At 35.8% G+C, this 13,436-nt stretch overlaps 1 protein-coding gene across 1 annotated transcript; it reads right to left on the bottom strand.

The window, feature by feature from the left end:
- Positions 1 to 902: 902 nt before the first annotated feature.
- Positions 903 to 4,080, bottom strand: LOC132042172 (cytochrome b-c1 complex subunit Rieske-1, mitochondrial). Its single transcript, XM_059432791.1, has 2 exons — positions 3,773 to 4,080; positions 903 to 1,753 (listed from the first exon to the last, which is right to left on the bottom strand). The coding sequence occupies exons 1-2, from the start codon at positions 3,939 to 3,941 to the stop codon at positions 1,110 to 1,112; spliced, it is 813 nt and encodes a 270-aa protein (XP_059288774.1). The 5' UTR covers positions 3,942 to 4,080; the 3' UTR covers positions 903 to 1,109.
- Positions 4,081 to 13,436: the final 9,356 nt, after the last annotated feature.

Below are 13,436 nucleotides of genomic sequence, written 5' to 3'. Positions count from 1 at the left end.
AGTTTTATTTTATTTGTGTTTCTTGGTAGCTCGTAACGAAAGGATATCGACCTCGGTTTCCTAGCCCGAGGTCATACGTATCCAGCACTTGATTAGATTTGATTCTTTGTCCATTTCATCATATATCACTCTATTTAAATCCTTAATTGAATTTAGCCGCATATCTTTGGCACCTCATATAAATTTAACTGTTCTGCATTTTAAGGTTAAGCAGTTTGGCGCCCACCGTGGGGCCTTAGATAGTAGTGGCGGTTCAATATAACATTCTAGTCACACTCGATATTTCACACTTGTTCTTTAGAGTTTGATTTCAGGTATACCGGGAAATCCCTTTAAAACTCCAGGAACTAAAGATCTGTGGAATAAACAAGCGTGTTCTGACATTCTTACTTCAGCTATCTCGAGCCCTCGAGTCTTTTAATTTTACATGAACTCTTGAAATCTGATACAGCAGTATTTGTTTGACTTTTTGTGTGAAATGATTTTTGCTTTTGATATGTTACTGGATACAGCAACTGCCGGAGAGATTTCCATTTTCTAGTTTTAAGTTTTAACACACGGAAAAGGAGAATCGAGAAAAGGAAGGCACCCTCCCCAACGTGCATCTAGCTTCCCGAAACTGTTTAATAAAAAAGACTCACGTAAAGCTATTTCTTTTTCAAATTTGCATTTCAAACCTAGTATCCTCTCACTTAGCAGCAGCATCATGCAGTCTGAATATACAGCATGTCATGTCCAGTTTGCACTGATGAATCCCACTATGGAGAAAATTCACCTACCAGAGGCTAACTAGATTGCACAAACAAGAACTCCTCGGAAACAAAAATACACCTAATAAAATCACATATAGGGCTCATAACCAAAAGAATTAATTAAAAAAATTGAAAAATTGCCAGCAAATCTGGAAAAAGCTTAGCAGGCAGCCAGCAAAATTATTTGCTCAAAAATTGATGATCTACCCAAAACTGATGGGCAAGTACAAATCCAAAATTATAAAACTCACAAAGTTAAACATAAGGAAATAAAGTGTGTGTATGGTTTTCGTCAAGATCATAATTTAGTTCCAGCAGCTACAAATTGCCCACAAGTACAACTCTTTACCTACTTTATTAACCAATAAGTAGCTTGTTCTCGTCCAGGAAACTATAAGTAGGCACCTCCAGATTATATGGCGCAGGTCCCTTGCGTATTCTACCAGAGATGTCATAATGGGAGCCGTGGCAGGGGCAAAACCAACCACCAAAATCACCAGCATTTGGCAAAGGAATGCACCCAAGATGGGTGCATACCCCAACAACCACAAGCCATTCTGGATTCTTAACCCTCTCTGCATCTTGTTGTGGATCGCGAAGGGAGCCAAGATCAACACTGTTTGCCAAACTGACGTCATCCTCAGTTCGGCGCCTGATGAAAACAGGTTTACCACGCCACTTCACGGTAACAGTTGTACCAGGCTCAATGCTGGAAAGATCCACTTCAAGGGAAGCAAGGGCAAGAACATCCTTACTGGCAGACATGCTCAGTACAAACTTAAGAATCAGGAGACGCACCAATGAGGCATAGACAAACCTGCCTCCTGTCAAGACAAAGTAAGCAAATGCACGTTTGCTTGGATCACCAGGTGGATAACGCTCATGGTTGTGCTCATCATAAACAATTTTTGATGTGGGATTCTTAATAGCAGCCACTGTGGGTGGGAGATCTGGGACTAAACCCATCTCATATGCAGGAGAAACTGAATTAGATGAAAACCCTGAAACAATTGAAAAGCTGTTAGAAGTAATAGATTACGACCCTGGTAACTTCCAAAATTTATCATAGATAAAGCCAAATCAGCAAAATGACAGGAAGGCAACATCAGAAGGGTTGAAAAAAAGGCTGATCATTCAGACACTGCAAGCTAACTATCTCAGCCAACTAGTTCCCTTTCCATGGATTTCCCCCACAACATCTATCTCGAACTTTTGCATGTCCAACAAATGGCATGACCATTTTCTTCCAATAATCGTACCAGACTTTGTTATTCACAAGATCCTCCAGACTTAGATGCAAAGGACAATGTGTAGCCAACATTCAAAATGAGAAACTTGTTCTTGCAGTGGTAGAAGAATTAGGACTCAGTTTTCCCTTTTCATATATTTTTTAAGCATTTAGAAGCGGGACAATACAGTTTATTTTAGGCACTCAACGAGCTTACAAATTGTGAGATAGAACCTGCAAAGAATTTGATGCTAGAGGAGGCAAATTCAACCTATAGATGTGCAACCCGCCCAAAAATTAATGAGCTGTTAAAGAGCTGATGGGTTATACTCAAAATGGGTTGAACCCATATTGACCTGTGAGAAAATAAGGTTCAAATGGGTTCAATTGGTATAATCCGTTGGGTTATAAAACAACCCAAACCCAACAGGTCATAAATAACAATGTATAGACCAATTAGTGCTTCTTCTTTTATCAAACTTTTTTTTTTAATCTTTCTTCAGTTAATCAGCTAACGTCCTTTATAGAGCATAAAGTTACAGATGCTGTTCTTTCTTCAACACCACCCCCCCCCCCCCCCACACCCCGCGTCTTCCTTCCCTTCTGTTCAAAGATTTTTCAAAATTTCTCTATCATACTATTACTTTCATAGACTTGTACATTCTTCTTGGCAGCAAATTTAGAGGTCTTTTTCCTATTGTATACAGAACATCTGTTTATCATTCGAAAACAAAGAGACTAATAAGTAATAACTCTAACTGCTTAAGAATGATAAAATAAACAGCACCCAAGGGTGTGGCTTAGCAGTCAATGAATTTAGAATAGTGCTTTCTTCCATCTGTCTAAGCATTAGTGGACAGTTCTACTCGGTATTTGTGATGGTAGGAGATAATGCATGCAAGCGGGCCTGGGGCACCACTGCTACCCCCAAAATAAGAAAAGCAAAAATAAAGGATACAATTAACATTAATGAAAACCCATAAAACTAAGGGTGTGAGTGGTACGAAGGAAAATATTTTTCCCGAAAAGTGTTTGCGTGAAAAATATTTCCAGGAAATAAGTCAATTTCTACTTATTTTTCCAATGTTTGGTTCGTGACTAAAACATTTTCCGGAAAATATTTTCAACTGAGTTCCATAACAATATTACAAAAATAGAAACTTAATACTTTGGCTTGTTATTCCACAAGAATCACCAAAAGTAACCTTCTCCTGCTTTGGTTTTTATTCTTGCTTGTTGTTTGCATTGGAATTTTTTGCATTCCATTGAGCAATAGAAGACTTTGCAAGAACTCAATGTCTTATCAGTGAGTCACCGTATCAATTTACACTGATGATGAACAGAAATATTTATATTATAAGTATCGTGGAAAATGATTTCCCTTGGCCCCTTGGGGAAGTCATTTTCCACTAATTAGGGGAAAATATTTTCCTAAATATTTAGTCTAACCAAACATGGAAAAGTTGGAATTCCCTTCATTCCAAACACACCCTAAATGAACAGACAAAAGTACCCGTGTTGTTGCAAGATGCAACGGAAATCAAATAGTACTACAGTGAAACCAGATTTAACACTGCTCTATAAGTGGGATCCCACTTGCGACTAATGCAATTTAGAAATCCATGGCAATACCAGCAAAAGATAACATGTGAAGAAGTAGAACCAAAAAATTGATAGAAGAATTGTATTAGAAACTAAGCTGGTTGTAGAATAAATCAGTTAAAAGATGGAAGCTTTCGCAAGTAAATCATTGAACTAAGGGAGGGGGGGGGGAATAAAGAGGGAAACAGACCTCTGGTATGTTGGAGGAAAATAGAAGCGAGGGAAGGAGAAATGGATCTGAGGGAAGAGGCATCATCATCATGGTTTGGAGAGATGAAGGCGGACGAAGAAGATGGAGCAGCGGAGCGCAGGGGCCAACGCGAGAGAGGCGAAGCTCTCCTCCCAGCTGTCCTCAGCATCTTCTCTTCTCTTTGGTTCTCTAAGCCTAGGGTTTCGCTACGAAACTGCGACACAGCGGTGAGATGGCTTTTTTGAGACCCGGGACAAACATTAACAGTTTTCCCTTTTCTCCTATTTCTATTTCTATTTTCCACTCTCTACTTAGAGCCTGTTTGAATGGGCTTAAAAAAAACAGCTTATAAGCTAAAAAAAAATAAGTTGGGATAGGCCAACTTATTTTTTTGGCTTATAAATTATTTTTAGCTTATAAGCTGTTTTAGATAAGCTAAGCCAAATGAACCCAATTATTTTTTTGAGTTTATTTTAAGCACAAAATGGTTTTAAGCTGACCAGCCAAACGCTCAAAAAAACTGAAAACAGCTTATAAGCAACTTATAAGCCAATCCAAATGGGCTCCTAAAAGGTCGCCGACCCGGTCGCGCTTTCTCAATAATAACTTTTCTTTTTTCTCCCTTTTTATTTTTATTAGTATCGGAACCCGCGCGATCCGATATTAAATCCCACTGTTTAAGCATGTTTTATATCACTTTGTTGGAATATCAACCGACGACTTTTTTTTTTTTAGTATTTTTTTATATAGTAGAATTGAAAATTATAATAATATACTTCTTTATATAGCTTGGTCTTTGTAGGAAATATATTACCTTTACAATAATTGGAAAAAGATTATGGAATATAAGATGGTGAATTAACATATAATATGAAGTTATCGAAAAGATTCAAATTGCAACAGCCATGCTTGTTAAATTGTCAGCAACCAGCCTCATTTCCTTTATTCTATGTGTGCTAATATCTGCATTACCAACTTCAAGCAACACTAACTTGCAAGTGTCTATTAGTATTGGGTTAAGTATGTTATTCATTACTACAAATTTTGATACTTTTGCTAATGCTTGCAAGTGTCTATTAGTATTGGGTTAAGTATGTTATTCATTACTACAAATTTTGATACTTTTGCTAATGCTGTAGCAACGTTTGGATATTTAATTTCATTCTTAAATATATTACAATGTCATTTGTTTCTCATTTCAATGTATGCAATACCAAAATTATTATGAAATTAACAGAACCGAACCATAAAATATTTTTATTAGCTAACCATAAAATATTTTTATTAGCTTGTCAATTGGTTTAATATCCTTGTTAGTAACTCGGAAGAATTAGCTATTAGTGACATTTTAGTTTTGAAATTACCATAGGTGACTCATGGGGACCACTTAGAAGCAAAACCCAATTAAATTTGGGATTAAGAAGATCGAGGTCCAAAATGTATTTTTTCAAACTTCTTAATTTTTTACAAAATACAAAAAGATCTCAATTTAATCCAAAAAAACTCACCAACCCCCTTCTCCTCCACCCTCCCCACCACCCCACACCCTCCCCCACAAAAAATTTTAAAAAAAAAAAAAATTGATATTTTTTATTTGCTTTTTTACCAACCCCTCTCCTCCTCCCACCCCTCCCCCCCCCCCCCAAAAAAAAATTTAAAAAAAAGTTTTGATATTTTTTATTTGCTTTTTCATCAGCCCCCCCTCCTCCTCCCACCCCTGTGCCCCCGCCCCCCGTCCCATACCCTCCCCCCCAATTTTTTTTTTTTAAAGTTTTGATATTTTTTATTTGCTTTTTCACCAGCCCCCCCGCTCCTCCTCCCGCCCCACCCCACCCACCCCCCCAAAAAAAATTTTAAAAAAAAAGTTTTGATATTTTTTATTTGCTTTTTCACCACCCCCTCCTCCCCCCCCCCCCCCCCCCCCCCCCCCCCCCCCCCCCCCCCCCCCCGCCCACACTTCCCACCCCCAAATTTTTTTTAAAAACAAAAAAAAAGTTTTGATATTTTTTATTTGCTTTTTCACTGCCCCCCCCCTCCTCCTCCCACCCCTACCCCTGCCCCACACACCCCCACCCCCCAAAATATTTTTTTTTAAAAAAGTTTTGATATTTTTTATTTGCTTTTTCACCAGCCCCCCTCCTCCTCCTCCCACCCCTCCCCCCAAATTTTTTTATTTTCTTTATTTATTTTTACAACCCCCTCCCCCCCCCAAAAAAGAATTAAAAAATTAATTTTTTTTACCAGTCCCCACTCCTCCACCTCCCACCCCTCACCCCCTCCCCCCACCCCCCAAAAAAAATTTTAATTTTTTTTATCAGTCCCCACTCCTCCTCCTCCCACCCCTCTCCATCCCCAAAAAAAAAAAAATTTGAAAAGTTTTTCTTTTTGTTATTTTTGACCCCCCACCCTTCCAAAAAACAATTGTTTCAAAAAAAGAAGTTTTCAAAAGTTTTTATTTTTTTGCACCACCTCCCCCCACCCCCCGCAAAAAAAAAAAAAAGATTTTCCTTGAAAAGAAGTTTTGAATTTTTTATTTTTTTTTGGGGGTTTCTTACTTCCCCCACCCACCCCAAAAAAATATATTTTTTTGGTTTTTTTGCCCCCCCCCCCCCCCCCCCCGCCCAACATGCCAAAAAAAATCTTGAAGGGAAGTTTAGAATTTTTTTTTTTTTTTTGATTTAGGAAAAGTTTGGATAAAATCCAGGTTGTTGTTGTTGTGTGTTTGTAGTGAAATAGATGATTTTTACTCTTTGTTGTATGGTTCGAGGTTTAGAAAAACATATCCAACGTATAGTTTTTTTGTTCTTGTCCTAGTATTTATCTCGGTTCGAAGATAATCAACGATTTGTAGTTATTGCAACAAGTTCTATACTTCTTGCAACAAGTAGACAATTCGTTGCAACGACTCACTAATTACATAACTTCGAATTTGCTTCTCGTTTGTAGAAGATATCTAACGTATTTGTAGTTGTTGCAACAAGTTCTACACTTGTTGTAACAAGTAGACAATATGCAATAACTACAAATCTTAGCTTCGATTATTTGGTTTTGTTTGTAGAAGGTATCCTACAGATTTGTAATTGTTGCAACAAGTTCTACACTTGTTGCAACAAGTAGACAATTTGTTGCAACAACTATAAATCTGTTGGACATAGCGTCAGTTATTTGGTTTTGTTTATAGAAGATAACCAACAGATTTGTAGTTATTGCAACAAGTTCTACACTTTTTGCAACAAGTAGACAATCTGTTGCAACGACCCACTAATCTGTTGGACATAACTTCAATTATTTGCTTCTGTTTGTAGAAGATATCTAACAGATTCGTAGTTGTTGCAACAAGTTCTACACTTGTTGCAACAAGTAGACAATCTGTTGTAACAACTACAAATCTGTTAGACATAGCTTCAGTTATTTGATTTTGTTTGTAGAAGGTATCCTACAGATTTGTAATTGTTGCAACAAGTTCTACATTTGTTGCAACAAGTAGACAATCTGTTGCAACAACTACAAATCATTGGACATAGCTTCGATTATTTGGTTCTCGTTTGTAGAAGATATCCAATGATTTGTAGTTGTTGCAACAAGATCTACACTTATTGCAACAAGTAGACAATCTGTTGCAACAACTACAAATCTGTTGGACATAGCTTCAGTTATTTGGTTCTGTTTGTAGAAGATATCCAATAGATTTGTAGTTGTTGCAACAAGTAGACAATCTATTTATGAATCAAAGAAATGTTGAGAAAAGATATAGCTAAATTGACAGCCAAACTGACAATCAATCCTCATAAAGAGATGAAGAACAGAGCCGAAAAGCAGTAGATACAAATGAAGAAAGTGAAGAAGAACTAGAAGATGAAGAAAATGATGATGGAGATGGAGTAGATCAAGGAAATCTGCTACACCCCAGAAGGCAGTTGCTGAACAAATTATGACTTAAGTTGTAATATTTAGAGCCAAGGTTGTTGTTGAACAATTTCTATTTTTTTTTTTTTTTTGTCCTTTATGTTATTTGTGAATGATGTTTATGAACTTATTTATTTTGATTAGTTGTGGTATTTGGAGCTAAAGTGGTTGTATGCAACAGATGCATACACTGTTAAAGAAGTTGCAACAAGTTACTAATTTATTTCAACAAGTTACTAATCTGTTTTAACAAGTTACTTATCTTTTTAAACAAGTTGCTTAGTTGTTGCAACAAATTACTTACCCTGTGGAAAAAAAAAATCAAACAATTGCTTAAATTATTGCAAAAATTAAAAAAATATGTCGCAACAGATGAGTTAATTGTTGCAACAAATCATACACTTGTTGAAGAGGTTGCAACAAGTTACTAATCTATTTCAACAGATGGATCAGATATTTAAGCAAGTTGCTTAGTTGTTGCAACAGATTAATCACCTTGTTTGAATTATTGCAACAACTTACTCATATGTTGCAGCAAGTATCTCATATGCTGCAACAACTTACTCATATATTGCGTACAGATATCTCATATGTTGCAACAAATCCTCCATTGTTGCAACATATTCACGATATTGATCACATTGAACTCCTTTATTTATACTGAATAACATTGAATTCATTGTTTATCACTAAATATGGTTGAATTAAGTACTTCACATCAAATCACTCTAATGATCACTCGATTTAGGAAGAATACACTTAGAATTGCCCATCTAATCCATGAAATTACATAAAATTACTATCTAATCCATTAAGGATGTTAGTAGATATATATATATATATATTCATCACTAAAAATCGTTGATTTCCTTTGTTTAACGCTAAATTTGGGTGAATCAAGTAGTTCGCATCAAATCACTCTAATGATCACTCGATTTAGTCCATACTGAGTAGTAGATCATCTTTCCTGACTCAAAATATATCAAATTTATTAAGTATTATACATGGATCACTAAATATCGTTGATTTCCTTTGTTTATCACTAAATATGGGTGAATCAAGTAGCTCGCATCAAATCACTCTAATGATCACTCGATTTAGTGCCTACTGACTTAGTAGATCATCTTTCCTGACTCAAACTACTATCAAATTGATTAAGTATTATATATGGATCACTAAATATAGTTGATTTCATTTGTTTATCACTAAATACCGTTGATTTCATTTGTTTATCACTAAATATGGGTGAATAAAGTAGTTCACATCAATTCACTCTAATGATCATTGGATTTAGTGATTACTGACTTAGTCGATCATCTTTCCTGACATAAAATACCATTAAATTGATTAAGTATTATATATTGATCACTACTTATCGTTGATTTCCTTTGTTTATCACTAAATATCATTGATTCCCTTTGTTGATCACTAAATATGGGTGGATCAAGTAGTATACGCTGTACAATTTGTAATATCTATTGCAACAAGTGTACTATCTGTTACAACAACTGTAGTATCTGTTGCAGCAAATGACATAGTTGCTGAACAGGTCCTTACTCTTGTTGGATAAAACATAACAAGTTACCCAGTTTCTGCAACAAATCACTCCACTTGTTGGAAAAAACCCAACATGTAACTTAGTTGCTTTAACAAGGCACAATAGCGTTGTTGCAAATACATCGCTTACTTGTTGGAAATCTTTTAGAAGTTGGATAAAACACAAGTTACTAGTTGTTGCAACAAATCCACATTACTTGTTGGATAAAACCCAACAAGTTACGTAGCCGTTTTAACGCATTCACTACTTGTTGGAAATTGTTCAAAGAATTTATTAACAACAATACACACATTTATGATTGGACACGATCAACATATCATATAAACTAAGTTCACAAGAGCATAAATTACCATTCTAAATAAGAACAACATTAAAATGTCATAAAGTTCCAACAAATAACTATTATTACAACACGGTGCAATTAACAACTATGGAGCATTTCAGCTTGGACAACAACTACAAATCTGTTGGATATCTTCTACAAACGAATCAAATAATTGAAGCTATGTCCAACTAATGAGTCGTTGCATAGAACTTGTTGCAACAACTACAAATCTGTTGGTTATCTTCTACAAACAAAATCAGATAAATACCAGGGCAAGAACGAAAAAAACCATCAGTTGGATATCTTTTCCTAAACCCTGAACCATACCAGGAAAATAACAGAAGAACCATTTATTTCACTACAAACTAGGAGTGGGCATAAACACCGAAAATTGAAAAACCGGACCGAACCGAATTAATTCGATTTTTCGATTTTCGATTTTTTTTTTATGACAAATTCGGTGTTTTGGTTCGGTGTTCGGTTTCGGGTCAACGGTTCTTCGGTATTTCGGTTTATGACACCGAATTTTTTTTTTTTGAAGATTTACTACATGAATATAATTTTTTTTACAACACTCAGTCCACTCTCTCAGGCCCAAATTAATGTATATGATTAATAAAGAAGGCATAAAATTCCAGAAGCCATCAATGATTCAACTGGAAAATTTTCCATTCAAAAATCAAAAGGGTCTACAAGAATGGAACAAATTATTCAGAGATTATAATGCAAAATAGAAGACAATTGATAATAATCACAAAAAGATTTTGTCTATTGTCGAATGTTTGGTTCATCATATTAAAATTTGGACGTGAGATGTACTATTTAGAACATCTATAATTTTAAATTGGATAAATAAATTTGTCTTCAATAATACTCGTGGCCTATATTAAATCATTTTTTCCAATCTGGGATTGGTTTTTATACCATCTTGATCAAAATAATTAGTTGAATGTATATAAATGATTATCAAACAAATAATACTTTTAAGAGGAAGATAAAATAAAGCATACAAGAATATGGTCTACTAATTCGGTGCGGTGTTCGGTGTTGAAAAAAATCGAATTAGAAAAAATCGAAATCGGACCGAACTGAACTTCAAAAAATCGAACTGAACCTCAAAAAATCGAACTGAACCGAACTAATTCGGTGCGGTGTTAGGTGTCCACTTTCAAATAACCGAAACCGAACTTTGAAAAAAACGAACCGAACGCCCACCCCTACACAAACACACAACAACAACATCAATTTTATCCAAACTTTTCCTAAACCCCAACTTCTTTTCAAGATTCTTTTTGGAGTGTGTGTGTGTGGGGGGGGGGGGGGGGGGGGGGGGAAAAATACAAAAACAAAAACTTTTCAAGACTTTTTTTTCAAACATTTTTTTTTGGAAGGGTGGGGGTAGGTAGGTGCAAAAAAATAAAAAGAAAAACTTTTCAAAACTTTTTTTAAAAAAAATAATTTTTTTTGGTGGGGGGAGGGGGGAAGTCAGGGGGGTGGGAGGAGGAGCGGGCTGGTGAAAAAATAAAAAAAAATATCAAAACTTTTAAATTTTTTTTGGGCGGGGAGGGATGGGAGGAGGAGTGGAGGCTGGTAAGAAAAAACTCAATTTTTTTTTTGGGTGAGGGTGGGGGGGGGGGGGGGGGGGGGGGGGGAGGGCCGGGGGGAGGAAGAGGGGGTGAAAAAATAAATAAAGAAAATCAAAAATATTTAATTTTTTTTTGGGGGGGGGGGGGGGGGGGGTGGGGTTAGGGTGGGCGTAGGGGTGGGAGGTTGGGGAGGAGGAAGCGGTGGGGTGAAAAAAAAATAAAGAAAATCAAAATTTTTAAATTTTTTTTGGGGGGGGGGGGGGGGGGGAGGAAGGGGTGAAAAATAAATAAAGAAAATTAAAAAAATTAATTTTTTTTTGTGGGGGTGTCGGGGCCCCGGGGCAGGGGGCGGGGGAGGGGGCGAGGGCGGGAGTGGGACAAAGTGTTAAAAATAAAACTTGAGGCCAAAGTGTTAAAAATAAAGTTGAGGGTCAAAGTGTCAAAATGAAAACTTTTGGGCAAGTTCAAAACCCCTTAATCACTAATCAAAAATCATCACCTCCACTCAATAATTAAAACTTGAGTCACCTCCACTAAAATAAAATATTTAGGAGTCACTTATAATTAAAAGCCCCTAGTAACTCACATTTTACAATATTTATTTTTACCTTTGAATTACTTTTTATTTTTATTTTTAGAATCTTATTCTTTTATCCACATTCCTCAGTTGTTTAAATTTATGAATAATATCTTTGTCAATTAGTAATTTTTTTTTAAAATATTTTTCTTACCTTAAAATATATATATATTTTTTTTAATTTTTAGAATCTTATTTTTTTATTCACATTCCTGCTTGTTTAAATTTATGAATAATACTTTTGTATATTTTTTTTAAATTACTTAAAATGTAAATATCAACACTTTAGCATCATCTCAATTTTTGTACGTTATATTCTTCTATGAAATTATAATTCGTTTTCTTACATTAGCATTGTACCTATAATGTTATATCCCGTATTTTGTACATTGGGACATTCCGAGCTAACTGCGATAAGTTAAGGACAAGACTATTTCGGGATACGAGGTAGAGACTTTTAACCTCCGATTTTGTTTTAAGACATAAGTTGCTTATGATTTTATTGGTATGGAATATTAAGAAAAATTTGGGGTTAAAAGTTAATTATGGAAAGTTAATATTTCATGAAACAAAGGCCAAGTTGGCCGTGTGGCATGAGGTGGGTTCCCACCCATGGCTTGGCCAAATTTAATTGATCCAAGCCATGCGTGGGGCATGGTACACTTGGATGAATTATATATGCTCATATTAGATGACAAGCAAGACTAGTATTCATCTTTTTCACACCTTAGAACCTTGGAGAAACTTGGAGAAAAAAAAGAGAAGCTATTTGGCCATGGCATAGCCGAATTTGGTCCATGAAAAATTGAGCAAAAAATAATTTTCTTCTAGCAATTCCAACCATTGGAAGGTCCTTGTTAACGTGGAGTAGTTGTTGGAGTCAACAAACCATTCGTTTTTACCATTTGCAACCGTAGCCAAGTTGTGGAGTTAAGTGGAAAAGGTAAGGTTTAATCTTCTTTTTCATATGTTATGGATGGTTTGTGTATGTTGTGAAATGTAGAAATGGATGAAAATCATAAAATTTGTGTGTTGGGGTGGTGGCCGAATATGGGCTGTTTTGTATGGCAAGGAATGAACTAATTTTATTTAGTATTTTGGCTGTTGTTTGTTATATCCCGCATTTTTGAGCAATCGGGTAATTCAAGACAATTGCGGGAGGACGACAAGCAAGGCCATACCTTCATCTTGTTAAGCATATGAATGGCTTATGAAGAATTTAGAAGCGGAATTATTAAGAGAGTCTAGGGGTAAAGTCGGAATTTTTGGAAACGATTTTATGAATTATTACTTGTCATGAAACACAATTGGGCTTGGATTAATTTTTTTTTGGAAACAAAAGAGAGGCCCAACCGGCCATGGCATGGGCTAGGCCCATGAAGGGGTTTGATTTACACTAATAAAAGATGACTAAGTCATCCTTGACTCATAATTTTCTAGAAATTTCAAGAAGTGGAAGAACAAAGAACAAGGAGGAGAAGTTGAAGGGCCATTCGGCCAAGAGAAAAATTCCAAGAAAAATTACAAAAATTTCCCAACAAATCATTTCCTACCTATTCAAGAGTCCCTAGCAAGGTGGAGAGGTCTTTGGAGCAAGAAGCACATATATTCATACAAGTTGAAATCTCTAGCCAAGTGAAGAATTGAAGAAAAAGGTGAGGTTGGTTCTTTCTTATATGCTATGGATGATTTTTGTATGTGTAGCATGTAAA

The sequence above is a fragment of the Lycium ferocissimum genome, unplaced genomic scaffold (genome assembly GCF_029784015.1).
Source record: "Lycium ferocissimum isolate CSIRO_LF1 unplaced genomic scaffold, AGI_CSIRO_Lferr_CH_V1 ctg1383, whole genome shotgun sequence".
NCBI classification, from domain to species: domain Eukaryota; kingdom Viridiplantae; phylum Streptophyta; class Magnoliopsida; order Solanales; family Solanaceae; genus Lycium; species Lycium ferocissimum.
Note: the sequence above shows the minus strand (reverse complement) of the source record. Positions and strands in the feature narration are given on the sequence as shown.

Coding starts and splice junctions, on each gene's coding strand:
- LOC132042172 (XM_059432791.1), bottom strand. CDS start 3,941: ATGCTGAGGACAGCTGGGAGGAGAGCTTCGCCTCTCTCGCGTTGGCCC. Junction 1,754..3,772: donor TTTCCTCCAACATACCAGAG/GTCTGTTTCCCT, acceptor CAATTGTTTCAG/GGTTTTCATCTAATTCAGTT.